Source organism: Lynx canadensis, chromosome F2 (genome assembly GCF_007474595.2).
Source record: "Lynx canadensis isolate LIC74 chromosome F2, mLynCan4.pri.v2, whole genome shotgun sequence".
NCBI classification, from domain to species: domain Eukaryota; kingdom Metazoa; phylum Chordata; class Mammalia; order Carnivora; family Felidae; genus Lynx; species Lynx canadensis.
The window spans coordinates 49,954,475-49,967,842 of record NC_044320.2 but is presented as its reverse complement, the minus strand read 5'-3'; the positions used below and the strand labels follow the sequence as shown (position 1 = coordinate 49,967,842).

Sequence of the window (13,368 nt, the reverse complement as noted above, 5' to 3'; positions counted from 1 at the left end):
TGTTTCTGAAAGCAAGGGTGGGACTGTGGGGCTGGACAAGACAGGAAACAGTAGGGTATAGAAGCACCTTTCTACTCTTGAGCTGGGCCCATCAGGTGGCACTGTCATTCTGGATTACTGGAAGAAGGTCAGCTGCCAAACCTCATGGAAAAATCAGAAAATACTTGCAGGATGTTCAAATCATTTACCTACATTGGCAAGGGAAGAGGGCACACAGTGGGAGGGCGAGTCAAAGAAACATAGGAGTTGCCTTCTTAGATCATCCAAAGCCTTGTCCACATATCTTCTCTCAACAGCTGCTTTTATCGGCTACTTCAGAGAAATGTGGAAAGCCCCCATAATGCACCTCGTGAGTTCTGCCAAATAAGTGAAATTCTGGCAGAAGCAGTAAGGGGAAACATGCTCCCCAGTTGGCATTCAGCTTAGGGATGAAGTTTGATGACCATCATATATCTTGTGTCATCTCTTTGCCCTCTTCATAACAAGACTTACAGATTTATATTTAAATTCAAGAATACATTTTAACCTTCTTAAAAAATATATGGGTCATCAAGTTAAATATTTTTCAGATCCTTTTTGTGAAATTTGTTTTTTTGTAAATTGCTCAATTTCTTTTTGGGAAATATTTTCAAACACTGTGGGTCTTGAGTAGATATTTTTTGCAGATATCTTTCTGCAAAAATTTTTATGCCTTTTATACCTCATGCAAATATATTCTCAAATTAACTCATACCCCTCTTTCTTTGGCTTTCATGATGACCTTTGATAACTTTAGAATTGAAATCCTATCAATGTGACTCATGTAAAATAAGAGGATCATAGGACAAGTGTAACTGCTTCAGGCTTTCTCGGTATCTGGCAAATATACAGTAATATACACACATTACTTTTGCAGAGAAAGTATTTCTGTTTATATAATGCTTATGTGAGCAGAGCTAAAGTATTATTTGAACCTATTACATTTTAATAAGAAGGATTCTTTAAATTCTGGGCCCCAGATCAAAAATTTCAAAAGAAGTCTCTTAGTGCGGTTTTTAGGTACAAAGTAAACACAATCTTTATACAAAGACTCTCTCAGAGCAATGAAGAATCTGCTTGATCTGTCTTTTTAAACTATGTTTATTTTTATTTAGAAGTTTTTACCGATTCTGTAACATTAGACAGCTCTAGGACATTGGAATGGGTATGGACTTTGGTGTCTAATACAGTTCCTTGTATTAAATCACAGAGAAGGAAACGAAAGTCAATTACAAGACTATACACTAGACACAAGATTTGAATTCTGGATGTAGATATGGCTTCAGAAAGAACTGGCTTCAGTTTAGGGACATATCTGACTTAAAAATTATGTGATGTTTTTATATGATTTTAGGTCCAAATGACTCCATCATTTTTATAAACCATTCACTGGTGAATTTTCTTCAAATTTTGAATTATAGATTCTCTATTCAAGCTAATCAGTTATAATAATGGGGGGAAGGGGGGGGAACCACTGGCTTTACTAATGGGAGGAGCAAAAGTGGAAGCAATATCCAGAAGCAACATCTTCCTGTATAAAAGACACCATTTTAATCACAGAGAACACAAATGTAGGGCTGGTATAACGATATTAAGTACAGTTGTCATCTTAGCTATATATTTGCCTTTAAGAGTAAGAAAATACATTTCTCAATATTTCATCTCAAGCTGCTCTTAGGTTATTACATTCGAGGTAAAATAATATTGCAAATAAGGCACTTAAGATTTTTGGATGTAAATGGGGTAGAAAATTAATATTAAAAAAATAGAGTACATAACAGATAAGAAAGGGATAAAATTATTTTATTGGTTCAACTAAACTGAATAAAGTGGAAAGAGATACAAGTCACTAAGAAATTATCCAATATACCTTAATTGTAATTATAAATAATTCCACAAAATAAACTTGAATTTACACACAAGTTTAACAAGCTTATAGATGATTATTTGAGTTAAGCATTAAGAACAAAAATTAAAACTTTTCAGTTCTACAGATTAAATTTGCAGCTATGCTGTCTTGCTAGTATTGAAATAATTTTATTTCTTCAAAATTTGTTTTACTGGTTTGTGTCAGAAGCAGGGCAGTGTTTCTGGAAGGAGGATAAGTTCCTTCCTGGTCCCGTCAGAATGAAGCTTTCACTATTCTGCCCTTCAGAGGCTGAGGTGGTCGGTTGTTGTGCTGAATGGGGACAGCTTTGTCACCTTCAACATTTGATAGAAGACTTCGGAACTGTGCCAGCTGGGAGGAAGAATAAAATATTTAAGGAATCAAAGGCTATTAAATTTACACAAAGCACTTTATTTCCAGTATAATCAATGCACAGATATATAAAAAACTAAGTTATTGATTGCAATGACTTCACCAATTGGAAGGGTGGAAGTCAAAAATTCCTTCACATTTCTTTGAACTAGGTATTTGGTTTAAATGATCAAGGATTGACTGGACTAGAATGCCAACTTTCTCAGAGTGTCAACTGGGCTAATTGGGTCAGTGACTTTCTGCTTTTGGCCTCAGTTTCTGTATAGTAAAATTACAATCACATTGACTATATTCACTGTGCTGTGCCTTTTACCCCTGTGACTTATTCACTCCAAATCTGTACCTTCCCCTCCCCTTCACCTGTTATGCCCATCTCCCACCCTTTCCCCTCTGACAGCCATCAGTTTGTTTTCAGCTTGTGTGTCCAATTCTGCTAAAAATCTAGCCTATTTAGAGTAAGTGACTTCAGCTATGGCTGAAGGCTTCTTTGTTAAGGCACAATGTGTGATAATTTATGAGTTCTCAGAATAATCACTTTCCCACCCCAAAATATATTCTTACCTTTTTCTTAAAACATCACCTTACAAAAACAAAATAAACAACAACAACAACAAAAACCCACAAAAAACCCTGTCATTTAATGTAGACAGACTCTTAAGAGTTCCAGAAAAACATCAACTGGCCTATAAAACTATTGAGGCATGAAAAAAAAGTCACTGACTTCACAATTAAAAGAAAATTGCAAAAAAGGAAATAATGATTGCAACTGAAAAAGAAATTGGTGTGTCCTCAACATTTTATCGCTCCAGATTTAATAGAGGCAAAACTTTATACAGATAATGTAGTATGGAGCAGGCCCCTTAAATAGCTGATAGGAAAAATATTGAACACTATCAGCTATTTACAATGGGTTTTTGTGAAGATTAAATGGGTTAATACACATAAAGTTCTTAGAATGTTGCTTGGCATGTAGCATATGTTATCAGTAGGCTACATACATTGCCTGTCCTATAGGTTTGTTCTGAGAATTGGCTGACAAAACATGTATAAGGCACCTAATGAAAGTACTTGCTCAATCAGTGGTAGTTATTATTATCATAATTATAAACAATAATTAAAGAGATATTTTTTTGGATAGTTAATAATTAAAACCTTCAAAAAAGAACAAAAAACCTTTGTCAACTCTCAAGGTATGTCTATTGTGAGCCATACTTCCTCAAAGTCTTGGTAGAATTTCCAGTGACAATCTTTTCTTTGTTTCTCAAACTCTTAGGAAGACACTTGTCAAGGTTGGATTTTTTTTTAAATAAGGTCAAAAAGATAGTAGGAGTTCAGAATCTCATATTTTTTTTTTTCTGTATAAAGTAGAAAACAGTATTATAACACACATTTCTGTTTAATTATTCAATAGATCTAGGTCAGAAATGAATCTTTTTCACTGGGAGTGGAAAACAAACTCCTCAAAAATCTATTTGAAATCATAATGTCCACCTTACTATGAATTGAAGTGATATTCCTGCTTTGCACTCCTAAGTCCCACTCTTTCACCTTTTATACTCTACCTGTTCTGGGCTGATACCAATGCTCTCCTTACAGATGATCCAGATTACACTCTCATAAAGAGGAGGATGAGTCAGAGAGCCAAAGTAGGTCCAGTAATCCAGGGATGAAGGAAGGAGAGTAGAGGGGTCAAAATTTGTGAATGGGGCTCGTTTGCCCTGGAAGGAAAAGAAATGTATCATTATACCATGATTTAAAATACTTACAGCATATACATATATGGTATCTATGTTATATAATTTTGGTATATATATTGTCTTGATATTTTAGCTGAAAATTTAATTTTCCTACTATATAGTATACACTGGTGTGTTTGTAGATATAAACAATAAAAGTAATAGAAGACTGAAAAATTGCTACACTGGCATTTTGGCCAAGCAATCGTCTTTCCTCATTTGGCTGAACATAAACAAATGTTAAGAAGTTTTAAAATAATCTATACTCTCTAGAAGATATTTCACTTCCAGAATAAAACATTTATTGTTTCTTTAAAAAAATTTGTTTTGTTTATTTATTTTTGAGAGAGAGGGAGAGAGAGAGAGAGAGAGAGAGAGAGAGACAGAGTGTGAGCAGGGGTTGGGGAGGGGCCAGAAGCAGGCTCTAGGCTCTGAGCTGTCAGCACAGAGCCTGACATGGGGCTCGAACCCACAAACTGTGAGATCATGACCTGAGCCAAGGTCAGATGCTTAACTGACTGAGCCACCCAGGTGCCCCAAACATTTACTGTTTCTTTAGGAATGATGCCAGAAACTGTTCCAGTGACAAAACTATTTATTGATGTGCAAACTAGTTATGTTTTAGCCTTATTCTATTTATTCCTATTTCTGTTTTGGTTGTTTATTAATGGCTTGTTGATGGTATCTCAAAAAAATACCCCTAACTCCTGCATTTTTGTACTGCTAAAGAAATAGAGACATTTTTCTTCATGAAATGGGAAAAAAAATCACATTTTAGTTGGATATAGTTTTTAAAGAAATTTGAATGGCTATGAAACTTCTTCTTCTATAGGCTTCATCCTGCTGAAATAGATAATAATTGTGAAAAAGAAAAAAACAAAACAAACACCTGAGTCAGAGACCTCAGAAGCAAGCAATATCCAAGTAGTACCTTGATTTTCAGAGTGGTAACTTTTGCTTTAGGCTTCCTATTCCCCACTTCAAATATGTAAATGATTTCAGTAGTTCTGTGGATTCTTGTTCTCAGATTTAAATGCTTTCATTTATTTATCTTTTAAAGTTTTTTTTTTTTGAGAGAAAGAGAAAGAGAAAGTGTGTACATGGCGCAGGTATGCTTAAGCAGGGGAAGAGCAGAGAGAGAATCCCACAGAGGCTCTGCGCTCTCAGCATGGAGCCCGATGTGGGGCTTGATCCCCCAGGAATTGTGAGATCATAACCTGAGCTGAAATGAAGAGTCAGTCACTTAACTGATTGAGGCATCCAGGGGCCCCTCTTGTTCTCTGATTTAAACTAATGTGTTTAGTCTATTTACCTTGGTTTTAACTGTGTTTAGGGCATCAAGTACTTTCTGCAGTCGTGGGTTGGCCTTATCAACCTGGAGATTTAAAAAAAAATGTGTGTTAGAAATTATTATTAAGTGAACCTATGTTTGGCTATTTTTTTTTTTTTTTTTCAATTGGAAACCATAACTGAAGAAAGGTAAGATATTTTCTCTCTGCTTTAGGAAAGGGAATTTTGTTGGTTGTATGTCCTTGCGGGCCCTTGTGCTCTGTAAGTTGTTCATAATGTGTAACCACCGTCAACCTAAAAACAAGAAACCAGCTCAAGAGGTAAAGTGTTTACTTGAGATCAAAGAATTACAATTCAGGGCACACAGATTGAGGTAGAAACCCAAATAGCATTCTAATTACAGGACATAGACTCATTTATGGAAGAGAAGGATGATCATGTCAGTAGTTTGTTTGTTTGTTTGTTTTTTGTTTTTTTGTTTTTTTACATTTTTGTTTTTATTTTTTTATTTTGAGAGAGAGAGAGAGAGAGAGAGAGAGGGTGGAAGGGGCAGAGAGAGAGAGTCCATGCTGTCAGCACAGAGCCCGGCTGAGGGTTCAAACTCACAAACTTTGAGATCATGACCTGAGCCAAAACCAAGAGTCAGACGCTTAACCAACTGAGCCACCCAGGCGCCTCCATGTAAGTAGTTTTTGAGAAGAGTTCATTGGTGCTGACAAGCAGGGTGAGATTTGTACTTCACAGATTTGTCAGGTGAAGTGGTCACTACGTAAAAGTTCACTTTTGTTAGTTCTCTCAAATAGGATATTCTTGTTCTTGTTGATTTCTTGGAATATTGGTGGTTTGGCCCAGTTCTAAGGTTCAAAAAGCAGGATGTGCAAGGCAGCTCTGAAATGGCCACTATATCTCCATTGTAAATGGCTCTGTGTATGTCATTTTTTTCACACCACAGATGAAGTGGAAAACAAAACCTTGGTTTTAATTTAATATCGACAAGATGTTCAGGGATATACAAGACAAAATCCAGGAATTTAGCAAAACTGTGATACAAAACACAACCTCTTACTTTTGGCTTGTTTTATTAGTTATAATGAGTACAATGCGTGGCATGTTGTAAGTGCTCAAGAAAGGTTAACTAGAATTGCTATAATCCCAAAAGTTAGCTACCTGTGATGCTTATAATAAGACATATGTTTACGACACAGAGCTCCTAAAATCCTTGGAATCTGCTAAGTGATGACAGTGATAAAGGTGTCTTTTGTTATGTTAATTAGGGGACGTCTAGACTGAATCTGAAGGTGAGGGCTGGTTGCCAGGAGAAACAAACAGGGGATTAGAGGGTTGGACCTTTCAATTCTACCCTCAGACCTCTAAGGACAGGAGAGGGGACAGGGCTAGAGCTTGAATCAATTGCCAGTGGCCAATGATTTAATCAATTGTGCCTAAATAATGAAGCTCCTATAAAAACCCAAAAGGACTGGGTTCAGAGAGTTTCCAGATTGGTGAATTAAAGGAGATACAGGTAAATCAGTGTGCCTGGGCAGTGCACGGAAGCTCTTTGCCTTTCCCCATACCTAGCCCTATGCATCTTTTCTATCTGGCTAGTCCTGGGTTATACTCTTGTATAATTAACCAGTAATCTACTAAGTAAAATATTGCTCTGAGTTCTGTGAGCTGTGCTAGCAAATTAAGCAAGCCTCTTTGAACCCAAGGAAGAGGTCATGGGAATCTCTGATTTATAACCAGTCAGAAGCACAGGTAACAACTATCTGGACTTGAGGACTGACGTTTGAAGTGGGGCAGGGGGACTTGTAATCTTGCAAGTCTGAACCCTTAACCTGTGGAACCTGATGCTATCTCTGGGTAGATAGTGTTAGAATTGAATTCCTGGACACCCTCTGGTGCCCAAGAATTGCTTGTTAGAGGTGTGGGGGGAACCTGTCACATTGGAATTTGGTGAGCAGAACCCAAAAGATCCTAGTATATCCAATTTAATAATAACTTCCCTATAGGACTTTTCAGGGGCTCTCCTATAGAGGGTTTCAGCAACATATGCCATTTTATTTTATTTTATTTTATTTTATTTTATTTTATTTTATTTTATTAACTTTATTTATTTTGAGAGAGAGTGAGCAAGTGGAGGAGGGGCAGGGGGGAGAGAGAATCCCAAGCAGGCTCTGTGCTGTTAGAGCAGAGCCCAATGGGCGCGGGACGAGGGGGGTGCTGATCTCACAAACTCTGAGATCATGACCTGAGCTGAAATCAATAGTCAGATGCTTAACTGAGCCACCCAGGTGTCCCAATATCTGACATTTTAAATATTAACTGAACTTTCTTTATGGGACAATAATCCTCTTAGTATTTTTTTTTCTGATGATACATTAAATTGATAAATTCCTGAACCTATGAAGTAGAAGTTTAGAGGAAAAGAAATTTAGAAAAGCTGGAAAATAGAAATTCCACCTTCTTCCAATATCTTCCCATGTTAGCCCTACCTGAAACTTAATTCTCTCAAAAAAGGGAAAAAACCAAGAGAAAACAAAGCAACAAAGTATTCGAGAACTGTTTGCTCACCTGTAGCCATTAGTAGAATGGAAAATTTTAAAAAGAAAGACTCAGATATCCTTTTGCCTTATTTTATACTTTTTTGATGTAAGAAATTGTGTTAACCGAGCTCTGTAACTCACCTTCATCAAAACACCAATAATTGCCAAACCATCAGCCTGTGAGGCAGCTTCAGCAAAGCTGGAGTATTTTGCAGAATTCCAGTGAACTATGTGAAGCTAAAAATGATAATGTGGTCAATTAGTTATTTATACTTCTGTGAAGACAAAAAGTTATAAATTAACTTGTTAATATATGAAGGTGTACTGTTGGCTTAAATAACATTTATGTGAACCTTTATCCAGTGGATAAAAGGGCTATATTCTCACTCTTAAGAAGGGTTATGTACATTGAATAGAGTGGGCAATTTGCAACTTCCAGGGAAATAGTGAGTAAAATTCTTTTCCCCTAATACTATAATTATTCAATATTATTTCTTTTAAAAAATTGCTTTGGTATAAAAAGATCAGGAATTTGAACTGACTAGTTTTAAACACAGTTGAAATAATTTCTGTCATGTGAGATACTTTTTAGTAACTTTATGGGTAGGGGTTCCTGGACAATCTAGGAGTCTTGGCCAAGAACACATTCTCTTGAGCATATGTAGGCTCCTCTCAAATCATTATCTCTAGCCTAACCTCTCTGTGGAACTCTAGATCTGAATATCCAATATGTATGTATGTCACCTTGATATCTTCTTGATATTTCCACATTGATGTCTAATAATATCTCAAACTTAACGTGGCCAGAATATAACTCTTGATTTTTTCCTTGCCAACACTGTTTCATTTTCCCAGCTTTGGAAAAGGTACCATCATCTACCGAATTGCTCAATCAAAAAGTACCACAGTTATCATTAATTTCTTGCTCCCCGCCCCCATCAATAGCCCTCTTTCGGCAAGCACATCTCATAGATAATACCTCTTCACTTGGTTCACAGCTTTGCATTAGCTGCTGATTTTGTCTGGAATGTCCTTCCCCATAATCTGTCAATGGCAGCCTTTTGTCTTGAATTAGGGCTGAACACAAATGCCACTACTGAAAGAATTCTTTTATGACCTCGTAACATAAAGCGATCATCTGGTCAATCATCACTTTCAATTAACTAGTTCTCTCCATACCACCTATTTAATTTCTGTCTCTTGCTCTTGCTCTCTGGTTCTTGCTTCTCTCTCCCCTCCTCCTCTCTCCCCTCCTCCTCTCTTCCTTCCAACTCCTGCTCTCCCTCCCTCCCTCCCTCCTTTCCTCAATCACATGTGGAATTTTGTGGCTAAGTGCCTCTCATCTCTAGCCTGGATTATTTTTATTTTTCTTAAATTAGATGGGAGAATCACTGATTTCGATTTCTTAGATACAGCCAGATACCCATCTAAAAAGATAGTATTAATTTAGGCTCCGAGTCCATTTAATTTTAGTCTATTTTTTTTTTGAGGGAGAAATGGGAAGAAACATTTAATAGGTTTCTGTAGTATTAAAAGTTATTAGCCAAGCTTTACAATGTAACGTAAAGCCAGTTATATGCATATATAATTCCCAAAACTTCTATCAAAATAATAAAAGCACATACCCTGTAACCTAGTAATCCCTCCTATAAAAAAAAAAAATCTGCCCCACTGATGTGTTTTCACTGGGGTATAAGGTATATGTATTTGTTGCAGCATATTTTGGTAAAAGTCAAAAACCAATGGAACAAAAAGCAAACGGCATTGCAATTGTCCATCAGGGCGGGGGGGGGCAGTTACATAAATTCTGATATATTTATGCAATGAAATACTATACAAACATTAAAAGAATGAGGTAGAATTAACTCTACTGACTTGGAAAAAAACGATTATGATAAATTCGTAACTAGAAAAAGTTGCAAAACTATTTGTATAACAAATTCATTTTGTAAAAGTAAAATAAAAAGTCAACCTGTATATATGGGAGAATATATATATATATATATATATATATATTACATTTATGTATTATATTAATACATATAAAGAACAGAAGTTCTTCTTTTTCAATCTCCCAGATGCTCTGTTGACAGTTTGATGCAAATATTCTTGATTTTTCTAGGTATATACAGATGAAAAGTCTTGAAATGGATCACAGACTTCTATGTGAGGGCAAGTCAAGAGGGTGGAGGGTGGTGGCCTACAGCAGGAGCCCTCAGGCCCTCACTTAGGCGTATGTTATTCTTTGTATACATTCCTATGGTTAAACTTGCACTCTTAGTAGAGTCTTATTGAAGTGTTCCAGCCTGGCTACACCTATGCCACTGGTGTGTCCAAACTTGAACATTTGAATTAGAAGCAAATGGTGTGGTCAGCTTAGAGTCAGAGCTTTAAAGGAGAGCAGTGTCTCCTCTTGATGCTGTTGTCAAGGTAACAGTTTTTAAGGCATTCTGAAGAGAAAGATGCTTCTTGGGCTCAGGAGCTCAACTCCAAGTTCAGCTACCTTTTTCACATGCAAAATTTCCTTCTATTGCCAAACTCAGTACGTGCCTGTTTGATTTTAAAGGGGCTTGGGAGTTCTCCTATAAAGACCAGAATGCTCATTCCTTTGGAGCTATTATAATGGTGTCTTACATAGTAAAGCAGCTGCTTCTGAGAGTAATTCTCAGTGTAATTATGTCTCAGTTACTAAGTTACATTACCTCTCCAGAATATTTGACTCCATCCACTGTGTGTTCAGAACCATAGTCATTTGTGTGGCCCCAGTGAAAATGGAACTGACTGAGCCTATAGCTTTCAGAAAGAGGACCACCTCTCAGCACTAGAAGAAAAAGGGAACTACTATTAGTTTTATGATCATAAGCTCCTGCTTATCTTTGCATTTAATATAATCCAACACGAAAATGGATTGAGTAGAACTAAAAACAAACGCTGGTGCCAAAGGCTTTTTCTTGTTGGATTTTTTCCCACATCCACGATGATGGCATTCATATGTATGGTGCATCCCTGACCATTGCATTGAGTTATATACAATTCTCAGCCCATGAGCTGTAATTTTACCTTTTTCTGCTGCCAAGAAAGTATATTGGAAGGTGGGTGAATTGTAAGGATTTCCTCGAATCTGCTTTAATTTACAAGTTTATTCATTCATTCTTTCAACAAAGACTAAATAGGAAGTATGCATTAAGATCTTTAGTAATTTATTTTGAGTAACAAATTACTCATCACTTACTTTTTACTAGTCAAAACACAACAGTGTATCTTGACAGCTTTGTTTGAGAATGCCTGTCCAGGGACCGAAAGAAAGTGCTAGGGGGTCAGTGAGGTCACTTTAAAAATTTTAACATTGAATGACTATGTCGTTTTTAGAGAGTCTACACAATCATATGACTAATTAAACACACATAACACCAGATCTTATATAATATAACAATGGACATAGCCCCAAGGTGCTTAAAATTTAGGGTCAGAACCTTGCAGGAAAGTGCTAAAACAAGTCTTACTTTTTGTCAGTAGAGTTGTCTTATGAAATTGCCATTCGATAGTTATTCAAGAAACATTTATGAGAATCTTACCATGTAGCAGGAAATGTGCCAGATTCTGGGGTATGAAGATAATTCAGTGACTACAGTATAGCAGTGGAGGGCAGGGGGGCGGGGAGGGGGGAGATAGACCTGTGCATTTAAGCACAGAATAAATCTTGCAAGATTTATGTAAGACTTACATTCTTACTGGTGCCCGAGAACTTCACAACAACGGAACTATTTTTCTGGCGGTAAAAAATAAACACATTCTTCACTCCGTTTCTCTTTCCTACTGTGCTCCTCCGTCCTCATTCCAATTAGAGAATATTTGCCTTTTCAGTTTCATGTTCTATATTCTATATTCATTATGGTTCATTAAACCTTCTTGGGAAAAAATACTGTTTATTTAGAGAGTGTGAAGTGAGTGCAAAGATTCTAGAGACCAGAAGAGATGGGCTGGTGTCATGGAAGAGAAGGGCTGAAAGAAGACAGAGCTGGGGGTTCCAACATTCACCTTTAGCACTTGGGAGTTTTCCAGAAGTCCAAGATGCTTCACCAGATCGCAGCCAAGTTATGTGTACTACACACATGCACAAAAGCCCAAGGATGGTGTTTGTGTTTCTTAAAGTCCTATTGTTTAATTTGTCCCAGAAGAGTTAAAGAAAACATAACCAGAAGGATCTTTTGGCTCACCTGATCGGTTATCATTGTCCTCAAAGCTTACGTGGAAAGAATGTCCCACGTTGATAATTTCTTTGGCTGTGGCTGGATTGTAGGAGACACTGATAGGTTTAAGAGAGGTGTCACGTTTGGTTTCACTGGTTTTAATGTCAATGGGAGATTGGTTATTTCCGTTTGCAATGGGGTACAGCTTGCCCCATTGTTCAGGACCTAGCGAGGTAAACACATGCATACAATCACCACATGTCTGATTCCAAGTTTTAGGAGGATAACTAGTTCTCTGCTTATTAGACTAGGATTAATTCTGGTATCTTAAATGATATTATGTCTAACTTAATGAAAATTCAACATTTAAGAATGTTCCTTTTCTATACTATCCTATGAAATAGCGTATTTGTCAACACCACAATAAATATTTTACAATTAGCACTAGATTTCTAAAATACAGATGAGAGAGAGATTGAGAAAGAGGAAGAGACAGAGAACACATTTTGTAGACAACCATGTCCCAAAGGACAACTGTTAAGGGTACGTACAAAGTTATTATAATTATTCAAGTCAGGCAATTCAAACTGTTAACCTAGGACTGTACAGCTATTTTATTTATATTTATATTTATTTACTTTCTAAAAAAATGCACAATATCTCTTTTACTGGAAAAGGCAATGAGCTAGTATTTTGTTTTACATGAACAGAAGAACTCTTACCATTGTGGTCATCATATCCCCAGTCAGAACTCGCCATGATCTTCTACTTGGTTTTCTTTTCTGCAAACAAAGGTAATTCCTGGAATAACTGACTGCAAGTAAGCATGCAGGAAACAATGGAAACCACCTCGTGTGGGTTTTTATAGAAACTTCTCTGCCCTTAATAGGCCACTATGTCATCATCTCTGCCTATCAGGAAATATAGATAAGTAAAAAATAAAAATAAAAAAAGATATTATAAAAAAAAGCCCACAAAGGTCAGATCAGTTTCAATTGTTTTATTATATTGTAAGAGCAAAATATCTAAGTCATAAGTTTTATAAAACCAGCCCCATTTCTCTCATGTTAGTAGAGATACAGCTAAATACTTTCATATATGAGTTGTTGGGTTTCCTAAATTAAAAATGGATTTGTGCACTTGATATTTCCAATTATACCCTTGCTGGATACTTAAGTAATACTACAAATGGTAAGGAGAATAATTCACATGTTTATAGGATGGTTGCAACTAGTATCATGATGTTAATTTAAAATCAGATAACAAAATTACTGATCATTTATAATATATGCTATCTATGAAATACATTTCACAGACACACAGGATTA

At 36.4% G+C, this 13,368-nt stretch overlaps 1 protein-coding gene across 3 annotated transcripts; it reads right to left on the bottom strand.

The window, feature by feature from the left end:
- Window positions 1-2,140: 2,140 nt before the first annotated feature.
- CA1 (carbonic anhydrase 1) lies at window positions 2,141-12,799 on the bottom strand. 3 transcript variants are annotated; one of them, XM_030304348.1, is made up of 7 exons: window positions 12,763-12,799; window positions 12,068-12,265; window positions 10,553-10,671; window positions 7,992-8,087; window positions 5,327-5,389; window positions 3,841-3,996; window positions 2,141-2,257 (listed from the first exon to the last, which is right to left on the bottom strand). In XM_030304348.1, exons 1-7 carry the CDS (start codon window positions 12,797-12,799, stop codon window positions 2,141-2,143), a joined length of 786 nt encoding a protein of 261 aa, XP_030160208.1. The 3 variants fall into 3 exon arrangements, with proteins under 3 accessions (XP_030160208.1, XP_030160209.1, XP_030160210.1); XM_030304349.1 differs by lacking the exon at window positions 12,068-12,265; XM_030304350.1 differs by lacking the exons at window positions 10,553-10,671; window positions 12,068-12,265 and having other exon boundaries at window positions 12,763-12,777.
- Window positions 12,800-13,368: the final 569 nt, after the last annotated feature.

Excerpts from the sequence above, each read along its gene's own strand:
- CA1 (XM_030304348.1), bottom strand. The coding sequence starts at position 12,799 with ATGGCGAGTTCTGACTGGGGATATGATGACCACAATG. Across the intron at positions 8,088-10,552 it reads GAGTCAAATATTCTGGAGAG|CTTCACATAGTTCACTGGAA; the intron begins GTAATGTAACTT and ends TATCATTTTTAG. Across the intron at positions 5,390-7,991 it reads TTATTGGTGTTTTGATGAAG|GTTGATAAGGCCAACCCACG; the intron begins GTGAGTTACAGA and ends TTAAATCTCCAG.